The following is a 13,048-nucleotide window of genomic DNA, read 5'->3' as shown; positions in this document are numbered from 1 at the left end:
ATTGTTCTATTCTGCTGTATGCTGTTCTATCACTGAAGGGAAAGGTGATCTTATTGTTCTATTCTGCTGTATGCTGTTCTATCACTGAAGGGAAAGGTGATCTTATTGTTCTATTCTGCTGTATGCTGTTCTATCACTGAAGGGAAAGGTGATCTTATTGTTCTATTCTGCTGTATGCTGTTCTATCACTGAAGGGAAAGGTGATCTTATTGTTCTATTCTGCTGTATGCTGTTCTATCACTGAAGGGAAAGGTGATCTTATTGTTCTATTCTGCTGTATGCTGTTCTATCACTGAAGGGAAAGGTGATCTTATTGTTCTATTCTGCTGTATGCTGTTCTATCACTGAAGGGAAAGGTGATCTTATTGTTCTATTCTGCTGTATGCTGTTCTATCACTGAAGGGAAAGGTGATCTTATTGTTCTATTCTGCTGTATGCTGTTCTATCACTGAAGGGAAAGGTGATCTTATTGTTCTATTCTGCTGTATGCTGTTCTATCACTGAAGGGAAAGGTGATCTTATTGTTCTATTCTGCTGTATGCTGTTCTATCACTGAAGGGAAAGGTGATCTTATTGTTCTATTCTGCTGTATGCTGTTCTATCACTGAAGGGAAAGGTGGCACCAACATCCTCAGTTGTTTACCACAAAAAAACAAAAAAAAATCTGCTTTAATGAGGGAAAGTTATCCAATATCCATGTCCAAATCATGTTCCTGTCAGAACTGTCTTCATTTTCAATGTTGAATGGGTTTGCGTTTAATGTTATTAGACACAGTAGCTTTAACTGAGTGTTTTCCAGCACCCTGACCTTTTCCTAACACCGTCAACACACTCTAATGAACACACACACACACACTAATGACTGAACCTGTTCAGGAGCAGGTGGCCTCTCAGACTCAGACACAGACAGACAGACAGACAGACAGACAGACAGACAGACAGACAGACAGACAGACAGACAGACAGACAGACAGACAGACAGACAGACAGACAGACAGACAGACAGACAGACAGACAGACAGACAGTTTTCTGCCAGGTTCTGTGATCCACCTTTTGAATTGACGGATTGTTTTGAAATAAATCATTAACTCCTATTATGAACATTAACATTATTAAGTTTATTCATGGACATGAATAGGTACTGTTATCATATACAACACATTAGTACAGTTTAAACAAATAATTGTTATTAGATAACATTGATTTTATTCCTTTTCTGTATACAGGATTTAATGAAACTCATTCATTTTATCAAGCAACATGTCTCTCAAAGTGGAAAATGTTGTTAAAACGTTCTTTGTGTTGTCTTCCAGGTTGATCTACAAGTGTTCCATGTGTGATACAGTGTTCACCCAGCAGACACTGCTTCAGTCACACTTCGATCAACACATAGCCAACCAGAAGGTGTCTGTCTTCAAATGCCCAGACTGCTCCATGCACTACGCCCAGAAACAGCTCATGTTGGACCACATCAAGGTACTGTATGAAGGGGAAAATATCTTCTTCTCTTGTGCTCGAAGTGGAAAAACAACTTATATAACTTATAAAAACGTATAACAGGCACTTCTATTTTTCAGAAAAGTATTCAAAATCTACTACAATGTAATGACATGCACTTGAAATATATTTGTGTATAATCCTAATCAGCAATTGATAATTATAAGTCATTGTCCTTGTGCAGTCTGTATGAACAGTTAATATGCCTGTTAGTGAACCAGAGCTGTTTGTCATCCCTGTGTAGACGATGCATGGTACCTTAAAGACCATTGAGGGTCCCCCCAACCTGGGTATCAACCTGCCCCTCAGTTCCAGCCCCAACACCAACAACAACGGTCTGGACAGGGTGGACAAGAATGCCCCGTCTACACCCCTGAAAAAGGCTCAGATCACCCCTACCTCAGCCCCCCAGAAGCCACCCGCCCCTGGCTGGACATGTGGAGACTGTGACCGTCTCTTCATCCAGAGAGAGGTGTTCGTAGCCCACGTCAGGCAGGAGCATGGCAAGGTACAGTATAGTCCTAGTTTGAATCCCAAATCAACCCCTAGCCAATACCCCGTAGTGCCTGTGTACAGTTGAAGTCAGAAGTTTACATACACCTTAGCCAAATACATTTATACTCAGTTTTTCACAATTCCTGACATTTAATCCTAGTAAACATTCCCTGTCTTAGGTCAGTTAGGATCACCACTTTATTTTAAGAATGTGAAATGTCAGAATAATAGTAGAGAGATTGATTTATTTCAGCTTTTATTTCTTTCATCACGTTCCCACCCAGTGAGTCAGAAGTTTACATACACTCAATTAGTATTTGGTAGCATTGCCTTTAAATTGTTTAACTTGGGTCAAACGTTTTGGGTAGGCTTCCACAAGCTTCAAACAATAAGTTGGGTGAATATTGGCCCATTTCTCCTGACAGATTTGGTGTAACTGAGTCAGGTTTGTAGGCCTCCTTGCTCGCACACGCTTTTCAGTTCTGCCCACAAATTTGCTATAGGACTGAGGTCAGGGCTTTGTGATGGCCACTCCAATACCTTGACTTTGTTGTTCTTAAGCCATTTTGCCACAACTTTGGAAGTATGCTTGGGGTCATTGTCCATTTGGAAGACCCATTTGCGACCAAGCTTTAACTTCCAGACTGATGTCTTGAGATGTTGCTTCAATATATCCACATAATTTTCCCCCTCATGATGCCATCTATTTTGTGAATTGCACCAGTCCCTCCTGCAGCAAAGCACCCCCACAACATGATGCTGCCACCCCCGTGCTTCGCGGTTGGGATGGTGTTCTTCGGCTTGCAAGCCTCCCCCTTTTTCCTCCAAACATAACGATGGTCATTATAGCCAAACAGTTCTATTTTTGTTTCATCAGAGCAGAGGACATTTCTCCAAAAAGTACGATCTTTGTCCCCATGTGCAGTTGCAAACCGTAGTCTGGCTTTTTTAAGGTGGTTTTGGAGCAGTGGCTTCTTCCTTGCTGAGCGGCCTTTCAGGTTATGTTGATATAGGACTCGTTTTACTGTGGATATAGATACTTTTGTACCTGTTTCCTCCAGCATCTTCACAAGGTCCTTTGCTGCTGTTCTGGGATTGATTTGCACTTTTCGCACCAAAGTACGTTCATCTCTAGGAGACAGAACGCGTCTCCTTCCTGAGCGGTATGACGGCTGCGTGGTCCCATGGTGTTTATACTTGCATACTATTGTTTGTACAGATGAACGTGGTGTCTTCAGGCATTTGGAAATTGCTCCCAAGGATGAACCAGACTTGTGGAGGTCTACAATTGTTTTTTTTGGGCTAATTTCTTTTGATTTTCCCATGATGTCAAGCAAAGAGGCACTGAGTTTGAAGGTAGGCCTTGAAATACATCCACAGGTACACCTCCAATTGACTCAAATGATGTCAATTAGCCTATCAGAAACTTCTAAAGCCATGACATAATTTTCTGGAATTTTCCAAGCTGTTTAAAGGCACAGTCAACTTAGTGTATGTAAACTTCTGACCCACTGGAATTGTGATACAGTGAATTAATCTGTCGGTGAAATAATCTGTCGGTAAAAATTACTTTTCATGCACAAAGTATATGTCCTAACCGACTTGCCAAAACTATGGTTTGTTAACAACAAATTTGTGGAGTGGTTGAAAAACGAGTTTTAATGACTCCAACCTAAGTATATGTAAACTTCCGACTTCAACTGTAAATCTGAGAGGATTGGAAAGGTCGAAACAATATAAATATATATATATATATATATATATATATATATATATTTTATTTTTTATTTTTAATTAACCTTTATTTAACTAGGCAAGTAGGTTAAGAACAAATTATATATTTATATATGACGGCCTAAAGGCCCTATGGGACTCCAATCATGGCCGGTTGTGATACAGCCTGGAATGGAACCAGGGTGTCTGTAGTGACAGAGCCTCAGACGGCTGTGCCACTCTGGAGGCCCGTGGTGACCGTAATAAAACCATAACTGTTCAGGTCTATTTATTCTCCCACTATGAATGCAGCAACTGAAGAAGCACCCGTGCCGACAGTGTGACAAGTCATTCAGCTCCTCCCACAGCTTGTGTCGACACAACAGGATCAAACACAAGGGGCTACGTAAGGTCTACTCCTGTCCGTGAGTAATGCTGGATTGGATCAAAAAAATTTTTTGGGGGGGGGGGGGGTTGTGGCAATTGCTACTAGAATATATGAGTTTAACCTACATGCGGTTGCACAACTATTCAGTCTACACAGATTCAATAGGGCAACAAATTCCTGTGATGACATGTCAGCATTTAATATGTCAAAAGTGTATGGCCTCTTCTTTAAGAACTCTCTCTCTCTGTTTGTATGACTCCACAGTCACTGTCCAGACCCCAACCGTACGTTCACTAAGCGTGTGATGCTGGACAAACACATCCAGCTGATGCATGGTGGCATTAAAGATGCTGAGGGGAAGATGGCGCCAGACCCAGCTCACACAGAGGACAGCCCTCCTGACAAGGTACAGTAACTGACCAATCACCTGCACCCGCCCTCCTGACAAGGTACAGTAACTGACCAATCACCTGCACCCACCCTCCTGACAAGGTACAATAACTGACCAATCACCTGCACCCACCCTCCTGACAAGGTACAGTAACTGACCAATCACCTGCACCCATCCTCCTGACAAGGTACAATAACTGACCAATCACCTGCACCCACCCTCCTGACAAGGCACAGTAACTGACCAATCACCTGCACCCACCCTCCTGACAAGGTAAAATAACTGACCAATCAGCTGCACCCGCCCTCCTGACAAGGTACAGTAACTGACCAATCACCTGCACCCGCCCTCCTGACAAGGTACAGTAACTGACCAATCACCTGCACCCATCCTCCTGACAAGGTACAGTAACTGACCAATCACCTGCACCCGCCCTCCTGACAAGGTACAGTAACTGACCAATCAGCTGCACCCACCCTCCTGACAAGGTACAGTAACTGACCAATGAGCTGCACCCGCCCTCCTGACAAGGTACAGTAACTGACCAATCAGCTGCACCCACCCTCCTGACAAGGTACAGTAACTGACCAATGAGCTGCACCCGCCCTCCTGACAAGGTACAGTAACTGACCAATCAGCTGCACCCACCCTCCTGACAAGGCACAGTAACTGACCAATCAGCTGCACCCACCCTCCTGACAAGGTACAGTAACTGACCAATCAGCTGCACCCGCTCTCCTGACGAGGTACAGTAACTGACCAATCAGCTGCACCCGCCCTCCTGACAAGGTACAGTAACTGACCAATGAGCTGCACCCACCCTCCTGACAAGGCACAGTAACTGACCAATCAGCTGCACCCACTGATCCATAGTTTGTGCTGTTCCTTTCCCTGATACTGTGACCAGGATTCAACGAAACGCAGATTAACTGCTTGTGCACTGCCATTGATTTTTAAAGGTGATTTGTGCTTGAGCTAACATCTGCGGCGTTTAAAACAAATGTGATCTCTGCCAACATGAGAGAATTTGCCTCTAAAAATCACAGCAATGCAAAGATTGTTTATCTGTGTTGGATTGAATGGCAACCTGTACATGCAGCAACCCTCATGTCCCTATTTCGCCCCCCTGCAGGCCCTCAGCCCCAAGAGGAAGCAGCAGGATGACGAGGGGCCTCCCGGTCCTCGTTCCAGGGGCTCCACACCCACCCAGCCCCTAAAGAAGCTCAAGGTTAACGTGTTCAAGGTCCACAAGTGTGCCGTGTGCAGCTTCACCACCGAGGACCTCGTCACCTTCCACGACCACATTCCGCAGCACAAGTCTGACGGCTCCTCCTTCCAGTGCAGGGAGTGTGGTCTGTGCTACACTTCTCCCCGCTCCCTGGCCCGACATCTTTTCATTATCCACAAGCAGAAGGAGCCGCGGGAGCTGGCCAGACGTAATGGAACCGTTGCAGCCGATGAGAACCAGAGAGAGAACCAGTTGGGTTCCGGCTCGGGGGACGGCCTGGACGACGGGACGCCTGAGACCAAATGTAAAGTGTGTGACAAGATGTTTGAGACAGAGGGGAGTTTGAACACACACATGAGGACACATGGCATGGCCTTTATCAGGTCTAAGAGATTGAACGCAACAGAGAAATAGAGATGGAGCAGCCTAGTCGGGACACTATTGTTGAAGCATAGTGGCACCAGAATGTTGTCTCTGACCAAATTTGCCTCAGAATGTTGCGTTGTAAATGCTAGAGTACGAATAAGACATTCTCCATTGACTCGTCTACCCACATATATTAAATATACAGTATATACACAATATATATACACATTTCTAATGTGTTTTAAAATATGTAATATATTTAAAGTAAATGTATGTGTATTTAAATCAATCTATGAGAACATTTTGTACACTTTACGATATAGATGTTTCTATGGATGTTGGATAGATCTTTTGTAGGAAAATGTTTATTTTGAAAAGGTTTCAATTGTTGTCTTCTCACTAGTATGGGAAAGTGTTAGGTACTGTATAAATGTTTGTTATGGGAGATGAATTCTCAACTATTGGCAGTGTTACGTTTTATAACTGCTGCTAATGTCCATGGAATGTCTGAAGAAATTAGCCTGGTCCCAGATCTGTTTTGTGCTGTCCTGTCAACTCCTATGGTTATTGCCTATGCAGTACAAACCAATCTGGGGTCAGCTAATAAAGAAACACTTTATCTCTGCATGACTTTGTCATCCTCACAGGGTTTGGGTCAATTCTGTTTCAATTCTGTCAATTCAGTCAGTTCTAGAATTGACTCAATTGACCGAAATAGAATGGATTTGACCCTAACTCTGCTCATATTGTCAGGACAATCAGTCCAGACTCCAGACCAGACCACACGAGAGTAGCCTGTCTATTTCACGCCTCTATTCCGTCAGTCTATGGGCCAATTCGTTCTGTTCTTTGTTTAAAGAAACCGGAGACATTTTATTTCAGAATGTCTCGGAATGTTTGTCTTTTCAATTTCCTTACTCTCTGGCAGCTCAGTTTTGATATTAATTGAGTTATGATGATAGCAACGTGTCTTTCTTTGCATGTACACACAGATACAGTATATAGCCTTCTGCCTTTCAATTGACCATACTGTATATCAGCCTTTTCATTTGGCCAAATTAACAAGGTTACACTGGCTAATAGTTATGATTCTGGATTTCCTGAGCACCAAGTGTACCATTTGGAAGGTTGTAGGGTGCCAATGTATTTCTCTGATCATAGTTCAGAGTGTAAATGAACCAATAAAATAGAAAAAACTTGCCTTCGCATTTAACAATGTCAATGTGAATGTGAGACTGGAATTGAAACCCATTTCCTCATTTCAGTGTCTTTACATTTCAAGATGTGTTTTACATTTGAAAAGAGAAAATTAATTGTACTAGAAAACAATCACGATACTGTACATTTTTTTTATTTCCATGTTTTTTTTTGTTGTCATGTATGTATTTCATAAAAGGACACATTGTTTTTGGAAGTAACTTTTTTATACTCTGAAAATGAAATATGAATCTATTTGTGTAGAGCTCAACGTGCATGAGAGAAGCTGTCAATGGTTCTTATTTGTTTCTTAGAATGTGTCTTGCTGCTTGTTCGCTAGAGATGTCGGATGTTTGTGTAGAAGCAGTTCTTGATGTCAATAATAAATTCTGAACTCTGCCCCTGATGTCTACTGCACATGATCAGGCATCAGCCCCTCCTTGGGAAATACTCTCTCTACTGCCATCTAATCCCAATGCTGAGATAATACACTATATGATACAGTGATGAGCTTTCTTCCACCATATAGTCTTTTACCCATCAAGTCTGTTCCAGTCAGTGCAGATGAAGGGGAGGAGAGGAAGGATGTTTAAGTAATTAGAACAGCCGACTGAGTCTTCTCTTCCCTGCTACAGTCTCTCCTTTCTCTTCCCTGCTACACTCTCTCCTTTCTCTTCCCTGCTACAGACTGTCTCTCCTTTCTCTTCCCTGCTACAGTCTCTCCTTTCTCTTCCCTGCTACACTCTCTCCTTTCTCTTTCCTGCTACACTCTCTCTTTTCTCTTTCCTGCTACAGACTGTCTCTCCTTTCTCTTCCCTGCTACACTCTCTCCTTTCTCTTTCCTGCTACACTCTCTTTTCTCTTTCCTGCTACACTCTCTCCTTTCTCTTCCCTGCTACACTCTCTCTTTTCTCTTTCCTGCTACAGACTGTCTCTCCTTTCTCTTTCCTGCTACACTCTCTCTTTTCTCTTTCCTGCTACAGACTGTCTCTCCTTTCTCTTCCCTGCTACACTCTCTCCTTTCTCTTTCCTGCTACACTCTCTCTTTTCTCTTTCCTGCTACAGACTGTCTCTCCTTTCTCTTCCCTGCTACACTCTCTCCTTTCTCTTTCCTGCTACACTCTCTCCTTTCTCTTTCCTGCTACACTCTCTCTTTTCTCTTTCCTGCTACAGACTGTCTCTCCTTTCTCTTCCCTGCTACACTCTCTCCTTTCTCTTCCCTGCTACACTCTCTCCTTTCTCTTTCCTGCTACACTCTCTCCTTTCTCTTTCCTGCTACACTCTCTCCTTTCTCTTCCCTGCTACAGACTGTCTCTCCTTTCTCTTCCCTGCTACAGACTGTCTCTCCTTTCTCTTCCCTGCTACAGACCTCTCCTTTTTCTTCCCTGCTACAGACTCTCTCCTTTCTCTTCCCTGCTACAGACTGTCTCTCCTTTCTCTTCCCTGCTACAGACTCTCTCCTTTCTCTTCCCTGCTACAGACTGACTCTCCCTTCTCTTCCCTGCTATGGTCTCTTTCTCTCCTCTCTCTTTGCTTCAAGGCTGTATGGTGTACGTTAATCCCATCCAAGGGTGTCATTAGGACACGCAGTGATACATGTGTTGACGTCAAGCAAGCAGTTTACAGACTTCTTAACTGCCAATTACATCCATGTTATGAGTCACATTTGACCTTCAACACACATGATGAACTAATTTCCTGTCCAAAATGCGTAATTGGTCTTCATGGGATTTGAATTTCAATTAGATTGGATTAGATTTCCAATTTAGTGACACCGTAACATTTGAATTCAAGCCTGTATGTCCTCACTAATCAGTCAATATTATGAGAGAAGATCGTTATTGCTTCATGAATAAACGTTTGAATGAATGATAATTGTGATGAAAGAACCGTTACATGTACCTGTTGGATCAAAAGCCATTGACAGCTGGTTTAGAGTGCCGGGGGACTGGTCACTCACATCCATGTGTGAAGCCACCAATTACCACACTGATTGGTCAAGCTACAGATTACCTAACCGGAAGTCATCATCACTTCCACTGTGACCATGTAACTCTTAACATTATTTAAAGGTCCTAGTCACGAAATGGAAGGATGCTATCCTCCCCAAGATGGTGCTACTGTGGAGGGCTAGTTGTTTGGTCCACTGCTTAACGTTGTATTCTTTAGCAGTATATTCCATAAATGTCTCTGAGAAATGCACGCAGGACACCAGGACTTTTCTCTCAGAGCTAAACAAGGACCTGCCCAGTGAATATGCTGCTTTAAGTGAGTACTTGCTCTCTATTTGAAAAAAAATAAAAGGTTTTCTTATTGTTGACATGTGGGGCGGCAGGTAGCCTAGCGGTTAGAGCGTTGGAAAGGTTGCTGGATCTAATCCTGAGCTGACAAGGTAAAAATCTGTCGTTCTGCCCCTGAACAAGGCAGTTAACCCACTGTTCCCTGGTAGGCTGTCATTGTAAATAAGAATTTGTCCTTAACTGACTATCCTAGTTAAATAAAGGTTACATTTAAAATGTGATTGAATAAAGATAGGACTGACTATTTGCTATGTTTTCACTTGTCTGAAGTTTAACAGGAGGCTTAATTTGATCCTTCTCAGATTTCTCTGTAATTCTCAGGGTCTGGTTCCTTACAACAAATATTTTTGGGGCAAAACCTTTTTTAATGTTAATTAAATGAATAGTTATTTATTTCTCTAACAACATGTATTGTCAGAGAAATGACTGCATTAGTTTTGAAACAACATGTATTGTCAGAGAAATTACTGCATTAGTTTTAAAACAACATGTATTGTCAGAGAAATTACTGCATTAGTTTTAAAACAACATGTATTGTCAGAGAAATTACTGCATTAGTTTTAAAACAACATGTATTGTCAGAGAAATGACTGCATTAGTTTTGAAACAACATGTCTATAACATTTCAAAAGATATCTCATAGCTTAGCGTAGCAATCACTCATTGGTATGTGTATGTTTTGTGTCCATCTAGTGTATGATGCCTTTGGGAAGATGGGTAGTGATGTGGTGGGGGGCAACGTGAACAGGCCTGGGTCTCTCCAGGAGTGTCTGTCTGTCCAGGGACCCTCCTTTACTGGACAGTACTGCCAGGTCTTCCTCAAACAAGTGAGGAAATAAACCCTTCTTTTTTTTATATAGTCACACTGCTACAACTCTCCATTGTAGTATTGAATTATATCATATGTTATTGTATTCTATTTGATTCTAACTACAGTATGTACATTGAGATAAATGAATTACAGTACTATAATGTTGTTCTGACACAGGACCCAATCCAGTACTTTGTTGGAATATGTGTTCCTGATTCCTGTGTGGAGGAAGAGGTTCAGACACTAGTTGTTTACGGTCAGTAGCTTTGTCTGCAATAGAATGAATAACATTTATAATTATCCATAAAGCATTTATAAACAGTTATAAGCATGTATTATGTTGTTATTATGACTTGTACCCATTGTGTCTGTGTCCCCAGAGACCTTCCAGAAGGCCAGGACCTCCCTGATCCCTCCAGTACCGTCCACCCTACTGGCCCAGTCCACTCAGGGCCTGTTCATGACCCAGTGTCTGTCCCATACTGGTGCTCCAGACCTGTCTGTTGTCACTTGCCTGTGAGTGCAGTTCACCCTAACCCCTGACACCTAACCCTGCCACTGACTCCTGTGTCTGTCCCATACTGGTGCTCCAGACCTGTCTGTTGTCGTGACTTTACTTTCGTTAATCTGATGACTGTTATTTATTCAATCCACTAACTATGTTTAATTGTTACCCGATTAAATTAATAATGTAACAATTAACTCATTAATATTTGGGGCACCACAGAATAAGTTGTTTAACAAGTTGTCTCTCAAATGAAACTCCAAAAGATCTAGAAATTATATATGGATAACAGTCACTTATTAATCATTACCTCATATCAGTCTCATAATCTGAACGATCGCAGCCTTCTTGGATCCGCAAAAACCCCAGCTTTACTGATCATTCCGTACCACACAAATTGGTTTCATTATTTATTTACTAGCTAACTAAATAATAACACAGAATAAACATACACACTTACATGAGACAAAGGTCCCTAGTGGACTGACAAGATATGATGGCTTGTTAAAACATAGATGGAGGGGGAGAGAGAGAGAGAGACAGAGACAAAGGGAAAGAGACACTTATTGTTCATATATTTGGAAACTACCCTCAAAGTAATCCTAATACCTTGCACACCTTGAACCACCGCCCGTTTGGAGTAAAAAATTATTAATGTATTTATGTGTGAATGCCGTTGTTTGTCGTCTTGCTCTGGTGAAACCAACCTTTCTTGAAAGGGGTTATTTGGCTGTGTAGTCACTCAGCTCACTTGTAAGGATCTGATTGTCCTCGTTTTTAGTTGTCCGGTCACCAGTGGTGTCTTTGTTCAGAACTTGTTCTTAGCTCGTGTGAATAGTCAGAATTGAACCACTTTACATGCGCAGCTGCAGACCGGCGGTGTCCTGTGAGTTTATCTTTTTCACCTCGTGTTGAGGTTAAGTTCTAACCATTTCAAACGTGTGGACCACGGTCTCACGTCTTTCTGGTCTGATGTTAATTTCTCTTCCAAGCCTTTATGCACTCTGCGTAAAAGGGAAATTCCATCATCCTGACACGACCTCTGAGCTCCCTTGGTGGCTAGGCTACTTACTGGTGCAAAGTATCATCAAATCTATGATCTCGTTAGAAAACAAAAACCGCATTCCTATCCTAACAAAAATATTTTCATCATTGTTCATGTCTCCCCACAACATATAAGATGAAAACCTGACATATACAATGTGTATACTTTTCAAGTTACAGTATTTTCGTTTTACCATTTTTATTTTAAAAAATATGTCATCACAAAATAGACGTTAGTTTTCCGGGTACAGAGAGAGTTCTGCTGCTTAAAATGTACAACCGGGTGTGAGGTGTCAAAAAGCAGCCCAGACCCCCCTCCTCCCCTCTTCTGTGGGTGAGAGAGGGCCTGGTTATTTGTCAACCATGCCAAGCTGATCTGAGCCCTTGGATCCTCATGTGTAGTCATGACATTGTTGTCACCTGCCTGTACGTCATAACTCTAACCCCAACCATATCGAATCTGCGTAGATGGGATACTTACAAAAATGATTTCATTCTGAGTATCTAACTAACATCCCCAGATAGTCCAAAAACTCAATCCAAAGTCCAAGAAAGTGATTTGGGATGTCTGACTCTGTCCCCATCTGTCCGTCAGGTTTGTCTGACTGTGTCCCCATCCGTCCGTCAGGTTTGTGTGTTGTGCGTTGGTGGCCGTCCCCTTGACTGCGACCCTGTTCGTGGCCATAGTGAGATGGCAGAGAAACAGAGAGGTCAGCCCTGGAGTGGAGTCTTCTTCTCTGAAAACCAGGGACCCAAACCTCTATGGGACGCTGATGTCCAACGGCACGTCCAGTGGTGGAGGCAGTAACAACAGCTGCTCTGGACAACTGGACAGCCAGATGGAGCAATACACAGAGGAGGAAGAGGAGAAGGAGGAGGGCAGTAAGAAGAGCAAGTACACCATGTTTTAAAATAGTCTGCACCACAAATCTACAAACACACTGGACTACTGATGCTTTGTCTGGGATATATTATTCATATTTATTCATTACTTGAGCTCTTTATAGTTTCCTGAACTTTGATCTCAGAAAAAAAAAATGTTTTATTGCAGGTGAAAAAGTGTCATTGCATACATCAACAAAAAAACTATACACTGGGTTTATTTGGTGCAT

The 13,048-nt window shown here is 42.4% G+C and overlaps 2 protein-coding genes across 3 annotated transcripts in view; both read left to right on the top strand.

Moving 5' to 3' along the window:
- znf532 (zinc finger protein 532) overlaps positions 1–7,675 on the top strand; it is a 43,737-nt gene extending 36,062 nt beyond the window's left edge. For both annotated transcript variants that reach the window (XM_014138850.2, XM_014138849.2), the window contains 5 exons: positions 1,315–1,477; positions 1,743–2,006; positions 4,019–4,131; positions 4,359–4,500; positions 5,618–7,675. In XM_014138850.2, the coding sequence (XP_013994325.2) occupies positions 1,315–1,477; positions 1,743–2,006; positions 4,019–4,131; positions 4,359–4,500; positions 5,618–6,127 (1,192 nt within the window). In that variant the 3' untranslated portion in view covers positions 6,128–7,675. The remainder of the gene's footprint in view (positions 1–1,314; positions 1,478–1,742; positions 2,007–4,018; positions 4,132–4,358; positions 4,501–5,617) is intronic.
- Positions 7,676–8,621: 946 nt separating this feature from the next.
- Positions 8,622–12,944, top strand: LOC106568496 (O-acyltransferase like protein). Its single transcript, XM_014138896.2, has 5 exons — positions 8,622–9,544; positions 10,270–10,403; positions 10,565–10,643; positions 10,768–10,903; positions 12,565–12,944. The coding sequence occupies exons 1-5, from the start codon at positions 9,388–9,390 to the stop codon at positions 12,845–12,847; spliced, it is 789 nt and encodes a 262-aa protein (XP_013994371.1). The 5' UTR covers positions 8,622–9,387; the 3' UTR covers positions 12,848–12,944.
- The last annotated feature ends 104 nt before the right edge of the window (positions 12,945–13,048 follow it).

This window comes from Salmo salar, chromosome ssa13, assembly GCF_905237065.1.
Source record: "Salmo salar chromosome ssa13, Ssal_v3.1, whole genome shotgun sequence".
NCBI classification, from domain to species: Eukaryota; Metazoa; Chordata; class Actinopteri; order Salmoniformes; family Salmonidae; genus Salmo; species Salmo salar.
Note: the sequence above shows the minus strand (reverse complement) of the source record. Positions and strands in the feature narration are given on the sequence as shown.

Excerpts from the sequence above, each read along its gene's own strand:
- LOC106568496 (XM_014138896.2), top strand. The coding sequence starts at position 9,388 with ATGGTGCTACTGTGGAGGGCTAGTTGTTTGGTCCACTGCTTAACGTTG. Across the intron at positions 9,545-10,269 it reads CAGTGAATATGCTGCTTTAA|TGTATGATGCCTTTGGGAAG; the intron begins GTGAGTACTTGC and ends GTGTCCATCTAG. Across the intron at positions 10,644-10,767 it reads TCAGACACTAGTTGTTTACG|AGACCTTCCAGAAGGCCAGG; the intron begins GTCAGTAGCTTT and ends CTGTGTCCCCAG.